Source organism: Nicotiana attenuata, chromosome 5 (genome assembly GCF_001879085.1).
Source record: "Nicotiana attenuata strain UT chromosome 5, NIATTr2, whole genome shotgun sequence".
In the NCBI taxonomy this organism is placed as follows: domain Eukaryota; kingdom Viridiplantae; phylum Streptophyta; class Magnoliopsida; order Solanales; family Solanaceae; genus Nicotiana; species Nicotiana attenuata.
In genome coordinates, this window is record NC_031993.1 from 46438986 (window position 1) to 46452869 (window position 13884).

At 38.0% G+C, this 13884-nt stretch overlaps 1 protein-coding gene and 1 long non-coding RNA gene across 2 annotated transcripts; one reads left to right on the top strand and one right to left on the bottom strand.

Moving 5' to 3' along the window:
• On the top strand, window positions 3811-5938 carry LOC109225769 (probable (S)-N-methylcoclaurine 3'-hydroxylase isozyme 2). The gene is made up of 2 exons (XM_019390544.1): window positions 3811-4899; window positions 5033-5938. Exons 1-2 carry the CDS (start codon window positions 4015-4017, stop codon window positions 5651-5653), a joined length of 1506 nt encoding a protein of 501 aa, XP_019246089.1. The 5' UTR covers window positions 3811-4014; the 3' UTR covers window positions 5654-5938.
• On the bottom strand, window positions 6709-10592 carry LOC109225770. Its single transcript, XR_002067983.1, has 4 exons — window positions 10440-10592; window positions 9997-10052; window positions 8738-8816; window positions 6709-7001 (listed from the first exon to the last, which is right to left on the bottom strand). It is a non-coding gene; the product is annotated as an uncharacterized LOC109225770 (long non-coding RNA).

Here is a 13884-nt window from a genome sequence, read left to right on the forward strand (position 1 = left end):
AGACAACACCTTCGCCTGAAGGTCCTCACATTCCGCCGCAACCCCTTTTCCCACCTTGAGCTCCTTGTCTTTGGTCCTAAGCAACCTTTCGAGCTCGCTGCACCTACGGATAGGCCGCATCAGATCCTCATCTCTTTTCTCCAACTCCTCCATGAGGGATTGAGTATTACTGCCCGCCCTAAGTTGCGCATGCATCTCACAGCACCTGTTGCGATACCGGCGATATTTTGTGGCCATCTTCAGAAAGACTTCGGCCCGCGTCTCAGCCCTACGAGTACTCTCGATCTCCAAGATGTAAGTCTAAAAAAGGGGGGAAGAATCAGCGAAAGCAAATGGCACAAAACAAAGAAAATAGCAAAAGGAAACCCACCCTCAAGGCCATCCCAGCCACACCGCGTGACAAACCGGAATCACTAATCTCCCGAAGAGACCCGCTTTTGGCGGCAGAGCACAGAAGGTCCAATTGGGGCACCAAATCCACCGTGTCCTCCAACAGGTTAAAGTCCGATGGAATTTCGAGCACACGGGAAGGGCCTTCCGCCCTCACATCGACTCTGGTAAAGCCTTCCACAAACATTATCATGTCCTCGGGATTGATATCAGAATCTTATTCATAGTCCTCTACCACTACGCCCTTCAACCTCTCACTAGCTGCAGATGGGGTATGGGCCTGCCGAAATATCGATGGGCCACTCGGAACAATCACGGAAGCCTCGAAACTCTGTCTCCCTACTGCAGTAGCCTCTTTCACGTTCGTAATAGGCATCGCCTCCACACCCAGGGTGGCATCACCGCCGGGTTCAAACACCGTCAAAACGGGGTCGCCCTCGAGGGCGTTTCAGTCAAAGACACCCCCTCCGACACTATCCTCCGCCTCTTTGACGGAGCCTCTTCGCCATTACCATGAGAAAGTTCGACCTCCAAACGAACCGTAGGGATCGGGGTGTCCGACCGAGGAGAAGCCTCTGAACAACCAAACCTGGACGCGGACGGGATCTGCCGAATAGCCAGTTTCTGAACGCCTTCATCCGCACTTACCACTAGCACAGGCCTGGCAAAAGAGGCCGGCTAACGGAAAGCAAAGGTGCGAGCCCTCACCCTTCTCGCCCCTCTCCGTCATGCCAATGAAAGATTCGACCAAATAAAAATGTAAGGAAAAGAGATATAAAGAGCAAAGAACAAGATAACTAAGGCCGAGACAAGGCGACTTACCGGCGGAAGGTTTGCGCCCAAACCTCTCGTGGCAGGGTGCCCATGCGCGAATCCCCATCGTATGGGGTAGAACCGAGCTCACCCACCCACGAATATTAGCAAATTGCAGAGGGGGTAGTCTCTCGGCTGCAAAAATGAGAATACTCAACGAGATCACTAGAGGAAAACAACCAACAACCATTTTAAAAAAACAACAAACCAAAATAAAAGAGATGAAAAGAAAGGCCTACGGGCGAAATTCCACATCTCAAGGAGCCTAGCGGGGTTAGACACCACATGCTCCGTGCGGACATATAAGTAGTTCTCCTAGAAGCGGAAGTTGGTCTTGTCGTCCTTCTTCACCACCAAGCCCTTAGTGCCTCGGTGACGAAGATGTAGCATAGTGCCCCTATGAAAGGTGGGGACGAAGAGGTGAAGCAGGTGTTGAAGAGAAACCCCTCGATCGGCCATCTCCGCGTACTTAATGAGCATTAAAAAGAGTTTGTATATATACGGGGAAAGCTTAACCGGACACACCTCATAGAAGCGGCAAAAATCCTCCGCTAGAGGGGGGGGGGGAAGCGTGTATTCGATGACAAAAGGATATGCATAGAACGCGCAGTATCTTGGGCGGTGTATGTGCACAACGTCAGAACCTACTGGAACGAGTTCAATATGCTCAGGGATTCTCTATTTGGCCTTAAATGTCACAAGCTCCGCGACATCCATCGTAGAAGGAACAGGTTCCGGCTCATCCCCAGCAGGGCTATTGAATTCAGTCCTTGCCTTCCCTGAGCGGGGGACCACTTCATCCCACCATCGGAAAACTTTCATCCTCCACCATAACCACTCCCTCTTCGAGTGGGGGTATATCATTTTCCGGCACCGGGAACCAACGGCTCTATCAGGGTTGGAGGATGCACTATCCATCTCTTCTTTGATTGCGAAAATCGGGAAGGACAAGGCTAAAAGGTAGCGGCCACAAAAAATTTTAACAGAAAGGGAAATGTGAGAGATTGAAGGAGAAGAAGAAAAGTCGCAAAAGTCTCTCTTGAAGCGATTGGGAAGCACTGTATTGAAATGTCGTATTTTTCCCTATTTATATGGATATATATACCCTGAGCGGGAAAACCAAACGCCGCCATTTTGAAAATGGAAAGGGCACGGGAAACGACGCAATGCATAGAGAACGTGCACCATAATAACGCATGAGGAGTTTTTAATGACATTCTGAACTGATGTGACGGTCTGATGCAGCTCTCGAAATGTTACTTCGTTACCTCGCTACAAGGTACTCGCCCATCGCCCAAAGTGTTCAGATTTCTCACAACTTTCGAATCGACAGGGTCCGCCCATCGATCTCGCCGAAAGATGAGCCCAATAGGGGGAAGGACTAACTGTATGGGTCGAAATCTGACCAAACAAGAATCTGCGTGAAGAGGAGCTGCGACGGTCATTTGGGCCGAAGTCGTATTCGTACAACGCTATAGCGACGAGCACCTCAGGGCCGAGGTCGTGTACTCAGAATATTTGTGTAGCAAGTTGGATGTTATGGTATTTCAGAGGGTCAATTTGTAAAATAGTTAAATGGCTTAGGTATTCTGGCTAATGACCATTATGTAAATGAGAATACCTAGTATATATATTAAGTGAGGGAATGAAGAAAAAGGGGGCTGACACAAAAGTCACACACAGAGATAGACATATCTTTACATATCAAGGAAGATCTTCATCCCTGGCTCCTCGTCAAGGAGAAAGGAGAGAGGAAGCTGAGATCCTCAATATCCCTCATTAATTGCACTAGATCAAAGTGTATGGGGGATCAACCTTGTTCAAGAACGATGACCCTTTTTATCTATGTATTCTTTGTTATCATTTAATATTATGAAAATCACCATCCTTTCCTTGTATATGGGATTCAATTATTGTTTTAGTTGAATCTTATGTTCAGTTATGTTTGCTTATTCTTATCTTCTATCTTAGATCTAGGATAAATTATCTTTGGCTAGGATTTGGCTCAAATCTTCTTATTTAATTAGTTAAATAAAAAGTCTAAATCTTTTTGGTCGAACCATATGTATACATACGAGGATTGTTTTTATATGCTGATAATTAGGATTCATAATCTGCAATTCTAATTACAGCTCTGCATTATTACGGTCCATAAACGATAACGCATTTAGAATGAGCATACATTCTCCTTATTGAGTGAGTACGTTCTAGTCTCAAATGAGATTCCACTGATATCTATAAGGATGTGAATTTTTAAGAAGAAGAAAAACGTGGAATATGAAAAGTAATGTCAAAGCTCCATTGGCCACAGTGCTTGGCTGGGTGGAAATGGAGCGGTGGATTGGGGCCATTACTGAGGGGCTGTTATGGCTTAATGCTCTAAAAAGGTAAACAAAAACGCATCAAACGGATAGATCCTGTCTGCTTACGTAATTCTAAAACATGGCATAAACGACAATTCAGCATAGTTCACGTGCACCTTTTGAAAATTAAATAAAGTAAAACGAACAATGATTTAATTTGAAGAGTGTACGAATCAGAAAATTGAAATAAAAAAAAAAGTAAACCGCGCGCACTAAATATTAAAGAGACATCCGTATCATTTCAAATCTCGCGATGATCTCCACAGTAAATAAACCGCACTCCTATTGAAGGACAAGGTATTTTTAATTACCTCAGGTGATTGGTCAACATCTGCAAATAGCAAAGCTAATAATCTTACCCTTTATATATGATGGCTCGAGAGAGCTACAAAATGCAGTTTCTCATTGCAATCCCAACATAAAACTAGCAACCTTCAAATCTGTAGAGATGATCGATTACATATTCACTTCAATTCTAGTTTCTCTCGTCTTCGTAATCATGTTGAAGTATCTATATTCATCAAAAACACAATTACCACTTCCTCCAGGCCCATTTCCATTGCCATTAGTCGGGAACCTTTTCCAAGTTGGTAGAAAACGTCCTCATGCCGCTCTTGCAAAGCTAGCGCAATCACATGGTCGTGATCTCATGTCCATAAGGTTCGGCACACGACTCGTGGTTGTTGCTTCATCCCCTACTGCTGCTGCTGAGGTTCTGAAAACACATGATCGTATGCTTTCTGGCCGTTTTGTTTCTCATCCCATCCGAGTCAAGGGGTCATTACTTCACAACATGTCAACTGCTTTTCTAGAAGAGTGTGACGATAATTGGAAAAGTGTTCGTACCATATACAGGGGAGCGCTCTTTTCCACGAAAGCTCTAGAATCTCAGGTATGTTTGAGGGAGAAGAAAGTCAAGGAAATGATGCAACATTTGACAACCAAACAAGGCGAAGTGATTAGTATCAAGGGCGTGGTTTTCGTGAGCGCTTTAAACATATTGGGTAATTTGCTTCTTTCGATAGATTTGATTGATTTTGAGGGCAAGGGAGTGGGTGAAGAACTGAGGGAGTACCTGCGCAAATTTACGGCGGCGGGTGGAATCCTGGAGTTAGCAGATTTGTATCCTATATTGGGTGTTTGCAGTTCGGATGTCCAGGGAACATATAAGAAACTTATGGGTTTGTTTGATAAACTTTGTGCTGTTTGGGCAGGGATTGTTGAGGACAGAAGAAATAAATCAGACAGTCAACCTTCCACGGATACTGTAGATTTTATAGATGCTTTGATTAAAAATGGTTTCAGCGATAAACAAATCAATGCATTGCTTGTGGTGCGTCACATGCTTTAATTTCTATCCCTTTTTCACGTATTTGTATGGAAAAAAGGTCAATGGTTGTGCTTAAAAGCCATATTCCATATGCGAAATAACTTATTAACTACTATTTCTATGTTCTATCTCTCAGGAAATGTTTGGAGCGGGTACAGAATCAACAACTGCTACAAGCGAATGGATGGTTGTAGAACTCCTCAGAAATGAACAAGCCTTACAAAAACTTCGGCATGAAATCGCGGGAGTAGTAGGAGATAAGGACGTTGTAAAGGAGTCTGACTTGTCAAAATTACCATACTTGGATGCTTGTTTTAAGGAAACACTAAGGTTGCATCCTCCTGGACCGCTGCTACTTCCTCACCGTGCCGTCCAAACGTGTGAAGTCATGGGCTACAGAATTCCGAAAGACACCCAAGTTTTGGTGAATATGTGGGCAATTGCGAGGGATCCTAAGATTTGGGATGATGCTTCAAGCTTCAAGCCAGAAAGATTTATCAGTGCAAAAATAGATCACAAAGGACGAAATTTTGAGTATATCCCTTTTGGTTCCGGAAGAAGAATATGTGCAGGAGAACCTCTGGCTTCTAGGTTTATTCCAATAGCTGTCGCTTCTTTTATCCATAAGTTTGATTGGATTCTGCCAAATGACATGGATCCTGCTCATATTAACATGGATGAGACTTTGGATATCACAATGTTTAAGAAAGATCCACTTCTTGTCATTCCCAAATTGCGGAAACGAGGAGAAGAGTGAGGGACAGAAGCAGATGTTTTGTAAAACTACCACTATTGCTCTGTCGGTGTGTTATTATTTTATCACGTGCGTGTTCGTGTTGTGGGGTATCTCTTGTTACGTGTGTAATGTGTATCTATTGCCTGTGACTTGTGAGAATGGAGTACTCCATATATAATAGCAATCGAAATAATAATGATATTATTTGAGGAGATTCGGTTTTCATCCTAGTGGTGAGTTCCATATATTCCCCACCTTGTTAGTAATCCAGTTGATTGGCTACCTGAATTTTTACCTTATTTGTGAGAGTTCCATTGTCCATCTTTTAATCCTCTCCTGTGTGTCTTTTCCCTTGCCCTTAAATATGTATTTAAAAATATATAATGCTTAGTGTTCGCAGCAAGTAGTGGATTAAAATATTTTTTCCTTTTTTATATTCAAGGGAAAGTGGTGAGATACAGCTAGTTTTAACTAGATTTGTTTGAATCTAATAACAAAAAACTTCTCTTTATGTACAGGCCCAACATAAAGATGTTTTAAATTATTTTTGACATTGCCATGCGACTGTATTATACGATGGATTATCAAATAGAGATGTTCTTAACATTGCTATGCTGCTCTGTTCTATTAAGACATTTGTGATCTACAACATTTTAGTATTTAGCAATGCACGGTTGCATGAATGCTTTGAATAGGAGGCGATGACATATCTAGGGGAGGAAATTACTCTTCAAGAAAGTACGAATCAAAGACAACAGGAAAATGCCATTTGATGAGAGAAGTATACTAGTAGTAGTGTTGCTAAGTCATGTATTTGAACTATTCAACAGAAAATAATTATTGAATAACAGATTTCAAGCAGCAACCTCTTCCATTTTATCATACTAATTGTATAATTTGAGTCCAAAGTAGTTGAAAGGTATAAATAGAATGCAAAACACTTCATACTCCTGTTTCTACTACTACCTGCATCTAGATATCATAAGCTTAGCTTTTCAAATATTTGGTTGATGGTGCAGAAAATATAACCATGCTAGTGCTAACGGCAAAGGCTAAATTAGAATTTAAAGAAAAGGTTACTCAATCCAACAATTAGGGACATGTATTTCAGAAAGAAATCAATAAATAGATGTATGGTTACCAAATAGTACAATATTTATATCCATGGGAGCACAATAACAATGTATGTACTCGAATACAATTTAAAATACCATATCTTCCATTATAATCAGCCACAATAATAATAAGAGGTAAATTAGGCAGAAGCTTGCTCCGAGTTTAGGCTCGTCTCCTGAGGATCTTTAGTCATTTCTTCTATAATGTGACTTCTATTCTTTGAATTTCCATAATAGCGAAAGATCAATCCAACCTTCAAGGCAGCAGCAGAGCAAATATTTCAAGAAAATCAAAATCTTTTCCATGAAAGAGACACTGGGGTGAAAAAGTAATTAAGGATAAAATAATAGCCAATGGTTGATATAGTTTGCGGTCTAAATAGCAGTTCCTTACTTGGTTAACTTATATAACTATCACTTAAAAACAAAATCACATTAAAACATGTATCTTTTTTATTCTAAGCAGTAGGTAGTTAGCAAAGAAACCTATAATTTCCTACAGCAAAGCAAAAGCTAAGAAATTTTTTAAAAGTATAGTCAAAAGAAAAGATGACCAACTCTATATCAAAATGTAGAAAGGGCCACATAAATCATTCAGAAATAGAATCTGATTGTTATTTGATCATGAAAGCATGAATTTGCATGCACGAAGTAATTGAAACTTGATCCACATACATATGTCAACTTGAGGCAACATTATTTCCCTAAAATTTGAGAATGAAACACAATTTGGAAGGATTTAACTCATAACAGCTTCATTTCCTTTTCAAACTCTCTCAAGTTAGATAGAAAACCAAGTTATTACTTAGTTTTCAGTTTTACCACATCTGAAGGAGCCTAAAGTTTCTCCCAATAACCAATGGGTAATCAAAAAAATCTCGCTAATAATCTATGTATTGTTATTGATTTATAAATATGACACTATAAGGGAAGAAAGAGTAATCTTAAACTACTTAGACTACTCAGCACATTAACTCAAATTTAAAAAACTTAAGAGATGGAAAACAACAGAGGTCTATTCTTAAGAAGAAGTCCTTTCTTGCGAAGAGTATACAGTTCTTGAATAAGAGATATAAAGATGCCATATTTCAGCTGCATTTTTCATGAGTCAGTGTCAGTGAGCGTTTAAAAAATTAACTTGTCATTCTTATTCCACCTCTTACTAAAAATAATTAAGCTGTCGTTCTTAGTCCACCTCTTACTATTGTTTCATCTGTAAAGAATAACTTACTACTCAATTCCTAGAGTTGCATGAATCTTAGGTCTACATGCGAGGTCGAATGATTCAAAAGTCTAAAGAATGTTTTACTTAACCACAACTATTCTTAAATCTATCACTCATTAAATGGCCAAAAGTCTGGTAAAATTGGATTTATTAGAAGAAAAAAAGAAAGAGGAAACATTAACTGAGATAACTCGTGTGGAGCACGAGTCAAATAGATAACATGTAAATATACTTTACTTTATACTGGAGAACATTGAATTCAAGTACCTCGGATCAGTTGCACCTTTTGTATATAATAACCATTATGACATTATGCAATTAAAATACACTTCATATGGCAACAAACCCTCCTCAGAATCTCCTATTCCCTCACTCAATGTTCTTTTTTGGATGTATACAATGCTTTTTTTGTTCCACTTCTTGAATCAGCTACGCTTTATCTTCTTCTTTACTTGACACCATATTTCTTACTGAAGTAGCAGACCTCTTGAATAATTAGGGGATATTCAAATCTTTACATGAAAATGGTCATGGCTTGAGAAACAAAACCAACAAACAGGGCCAAAACTAATTTAGCTTATCATCTGAGCAATTGATCCTCACATAACTTCACTAAAAATAGTTTAACAACTTGGTAGGAATTCATAACAAAGGATTAAAATATGTTAAGGAGGCCTCTATAGTTCAAACATTATTCGTTGGTGTACAGGACAAAATTTGCCTTCAAAATATAACTACAGCATATTGTACTTATAACTGACATACCTTCTCAAGACGTTCACTGCTACAGACAGCTGCTGCTACAGACAGCAAGCAGCACGGACATTTTTGTGCTTCTAAGTTTCTGTCATCATAAAAGTGAAGCATAAATAATTTTAAGATAACATCATATGAAAATCAGAGCATTGGTTCATGTACTGCAAAAATCAACGAAAGGATAAGATAAAAAAGTGAAATGAAAAATAATTAATCAAGTATAAGTAAATAATGGAAATAAAAATACAAAATAAGTAAATGCTATCACAACTGATAAATTAAGCAAGGACCCTTTTTCGAAAAATCCTATCAGAATATTTAGCTACTAAGGCTTAAAACAATAGCTCTCAAGGTCTCGGCAAACAATCTGTTATCCTTCAAGCATTTAGAAAGCTCTGTCCTTCTTCCTCAACTGGTTGAATATTTTATTTTAAGAAAATCTCAGAGCTTCAATTGTTCCTCTTACTCCATTGGAGAGACCTAAAGATCCCAAATACTTCTTCATCAACAACAAAATTTAGAGTATCGTGCACAATAACTTACAAAGAGGTTTAAAATGTGTGTTGTTAACCAAATTAAACATTAAATGAATTTATTGAATTGCAAATAAAAACTAATTCATCGATGTTCATACATTGGTTTCCAGCAAGAAAAGATTTATATTCTATTACCACAAACCTAATTTTCAACTTTTTAGTAGGTGAAATCATGATTTGCTGAAAACAACCTATCAGAACTTACTTAAATTATCACCAAAGCAGAAATGCTTATGCTGGCCGTTCATCGAAGTATCCAATCATATTGGCTACAAGTTCATAACACAATAATGATTTATCAGCATCATTCCCCTATTGTAAACCTAGTTGTTCTTGTTTTAGTTAACTCTTCAAAATTAGACATACTGCCTTACTTCTGGTTTTTAAAAGCTAAATATCATCTGCCAACTTCAATTTAAAACACAAGCAAGCTAAATGTTAAACAAATAATTGGCAAAACATAAGTTCATTACTGGCCTTTGGGAATTTTGTACGCAAAGCTTTTCTCCATTCTATTTGAGTTCTTTTTGTATAATTTTTATAATTAATAGCTGCAAGATTGAATCAAATTAGTCAATGAGTATATGCATGTGCAAAATTAGTTAATACTAAAGGTACAGGAAATTATATAATAGCCTTCAGTAAATTCAATTTCTTTCTATTGTGGTCAACAGTTTATCACTGTCCGTGATGAAGGTTGATGGAGAAGAGGAAAAATCCCTCAAGCAATACCTTTAGAATTAATTGTGCCTTTGACTCTAAATTCTCCCTCACACTTTACTCTGTAACTGCAAAAGATCAAATCAGATCAGAAAATGAAGCCCTAAAATAGATTCAACCAAACAAAAAAAAGCTGAAAAAAATTGAAAGAGGAGTAGACCTGAAAATTACAACAACAAGATGAAAAAATGAAGAAAGCTGAAAAAACTATTCAGAAATAAAAGAGAACTCTATGGTGGCTATTGAAATAAAACCCATATAGAATAAACCTCCACTAATAACTCAGCTTATACGTTATCCCAAAAACAAAGAGCAAATGAAAATATTCTAGAAATCAAGTAAAAGCTAATGGTCAGAATGAAGAAGAAACTAAGGAGAAAAGCTGGAATAGAGCAACAATAGAGCAGAAAGACTTAAGATCAAACTCAAATTTCAACTCAAAAAGGGATTATCACCTCGTTTTTGCCCTTTTTCGGTGCTACACTTTGATTACGATGAATTGCTGTTGCACTGCTTTTTCTCCGTGCACGGCTAGAAATTTTCAGATTGGAATGTTGAGCAGAAAGAGAGAGAAGGGAATTAAGATGTTAAAGAGAAGAGATGCAAACATGGAGTCATATAACAATCACACGTAGACTTATGGGTAGGCAAGTAATGCCTGCTGATACTAAATGACTAAATTACCCTCAAACTTTTTTAAAAAGACACTAAGCACACATGTCAAAACTCTTTCTCTTCTATACTCTAAAATAAAATATTAAGGTTACCTTGTTGGTTCAAAGTTCTGCACTCCTACCACCTTTTGCTAAAAAATCTATTCAACCACCAGAAATTGTTTCTTTTAGCAGCAACGGAGAGGTTGTAATTTCAGTACATCATGTTTAATGGTGTTCTATTTTACTACTCCCTCCGTTCCAATTTATGTGAACCTGTTTGACTGAGCAGGAAGTTTAAAAAAATGAAGACTTTTGAAATTTGTAGTCCTAAATAAGTCAAAAATGGCTCAGAGTATTTGTGTGATTATAAAAGGGAGAAATTTAAAAATAGCCAGATTTACAACTGGTCGTTCAAAAATAGCCCAATTTCAAAAGTAATCGAAATTTAGCCACTTTTCATGTAAGGATAAATCTGAGCAAAAACACTGTTCAAAACCCGGAAAATACGCTGGTATATTATACTGGAGTTCCAGCATAAGTATGCTTGAACTCCAGCATATTATACTGAATTTCCAGGATAAGTATGCTGGAACTCCAGCATAATATGATGGAGTTCCAGCATAAGTACACTAGAACTCCAGCATAATATACTGGAGTTCTAGCAAATATAATTGTCCAGTATAATCTACTGGAGTTTGGAGCATCGGTGCTCTAGTCTCCAGTATATTATACTGGAGTCAGCAAAGTATACCGGTCCAGCATAATATGCTGGAGTTCATACACAGGTGCACCGAACTCCAGTATATTATGCTGGACCGGTCTCTGTTGCAGCAAAATAGTAGCTATTTTTCATTGACTTCGTAAATGCTGGTTGACCAGTCCGAAAACTGGCTATACCGTGCTATTTTTACGTTATAAAAGCTTCTCATTAAGGGTAGAATTATAAGTTTAAGCTAAGTTGTTATCAAATTTAGAAAGGGGTCATTCTTTTTTAAACAGACCAAAAAGGAAATAGGTTCACAGAAACTGGAACTGAGAGAGTTATTATATAGAAGTGGGAGTAGGGGGGAGTTGGGAGTGTACGAACTGGGGCACTTTTGTAAATATAAATGAAGTAGCGGTAAATTGATAATTCTTTCATCATTCCTTTTCCCCTCAAAACACGTGTGCTACATTTGTCTAAAAGTAATTTACTGTGTAAACACAAGACTGAAGCCCTATTCTCCTTATCCCTGTTCAATTCTCCTCCATCAATGTTCTCCGTACTATTGATTCCTCAGGTGAAGCTGCCAGATTTTCTTACGGCTATTCAAGAAATTAGTTGTGTCTTTGGCTATTATGATTGATTTTGCAAATGCATGTGAATAAGATGAATATTATGGGCGGCTCATATTAACAGGTAATGGATGGACTTATTACTTTCTAAGAAAACTATTAAGATCTTTCTTTCGGTTATTTCAATTTTTCATATCAATTGTCATGGTTTTGTTAATTTGTATTTCAATGCTTATAGTAATGTTACACTCCATATTTTAGTACGTGGGAGTAAGTCGTAAGTTAATTGATGTAAAATCAGAAATGAGATCATCTTTGAAAATACATAAAGTAAGTTAATCATGTTAACTTGGAGGTTATAAATATTTAAGATCATGAGATGCAAGTACCAAGAGGGTTTGAAGGCTTAGAAGCTAAACGAATTGAAGAAAATAAGTTTCGTCGAAAGTCGACAAGTTGGGAATGTTATAACATGTACATTTGGAGGTGAGACTAGGGTGCATAACATTATAAGGAGATTATATTATGAGTTATTTTAGTCGTATGATAGTCGTGTGTTATATTTTGAAGCCAAGCGAGTTGTGGAACAAAAGTTGGAAAAGGTCATCACAAGTTACATTCATAAATGTGTTGAAACTTAGGTCAAATGTACCTGAGCTTTTCTCCCAACGTACTCTGAATTAAGGGATGATCTACCTATCAAATTGAATATCTAGGATTCTAGTTTCTAACGGATTAAACCATTCATTGATACAACATTGGGGTAGAGAGATATTCATATTTTCGCGAGACTGCGCATATGGTAGGTGACAAGTAGGTGCATCACCTACTTGGCAAAAAGAGGCCTCGATTAAAAGCTCACAAAGTCGACCAAGAGGGGACTTTTAAAGTCTTATTAACCCATTTCATTCACTCATACTTCATACCAAGAAAACCATATTAAAACCATGCAACTCCTCCCCAAAAATCCCACACAAACCCTAGGTTATTTCGGGTGTTACGATGTGATTCTAGTGCTGAAAACACCGGGCAGCTTGTTAGTTTCTCTTTCTCTTTCTTGTAGCTGCATTGGGGGGCTTAGATTGGATGAAGAAGAGCTAGGTTTCTTGGGTTCTACTATGTCCAAGATAAATTTATGATTCTCCTTCCATTATATATGCTTGTACGAGTTGTAACTCGATCGTAAAGACTAGACCTAGCTAGTTTCGAAAGAGTGGTATGCTATTTGTTGTTGTGTCATTGTTGGCTAGTTGTAAACTTATTTTTAAGTTAAATTCATGGCTTTTTTATAGGATAAGAGTCTTAATTATGTGTTGTTGGTTGTATTGCTCAATATGAAAGAAAAGACAAGTCGAAAAGTGTTTTAGTAAACTCAAAAATCAATTTTGAGTTATTGAGCTTGTGGGACTATTTTGTGGCCTGTTTCGTGTTGCAGTTGGGTTGTCTCTTTTGCTACTGTATTTATGGAGTTTGGGAGGAGAAATGGTTTGGAGAAACACCACATAATGGCAGGGAGGTTGGCTGGTCGTTCGGCGTTACATTTTCAAGTTGTTTGACACTACTAGGGTTGTTGTTTTGTGTATGAACTAATTGGGGTGTGTGGGTTGTTTTGTAGTATTTTGTGATGGAAATAAGGTTCGAAAATGATGTATACATGTTGTTATTATTGGGTTCTTGTTGTTGGTTGTGTTATGTCGAATTGGGAGGATGTAAAGATTATAGGGGAGATGTTGCCCGTTTAATTATAAAATAAGTTTGTCGTTTGTTGTGCGATAGTTGTACCTTCCATAACTTGATGATAGTATTGTTATCGTTGTTGTAGATTAAGGTGAAACGAGACGAGTTTAATGTGGTTATTGGACAGATTGTGATAAGCTATGTTAAGACTAAACATTTCCTTCATTTTGGTATGATCCCATAACTACATGTGTTTGTTAACGGGACATAAAGAGAAGTTCGTATTCTTGAA

Bases quoted from the DNA above. Each gene is read 5' to 3' on its own strand.
- LOC109225769 (XM_019390544.1), top strand. From the start codon at position 4,015: ATGATCGATTACATATTCACTTCAATTCTAGTTTCTCTCGTCTTCGTA. The intron at 4,900-5,032 runs GTGCGTCACATG...TCTATCTCTCAG, and splicing joins AAATCAATGCATTGCTTGTG to GAAATGTTTGGAGCGGGTAC.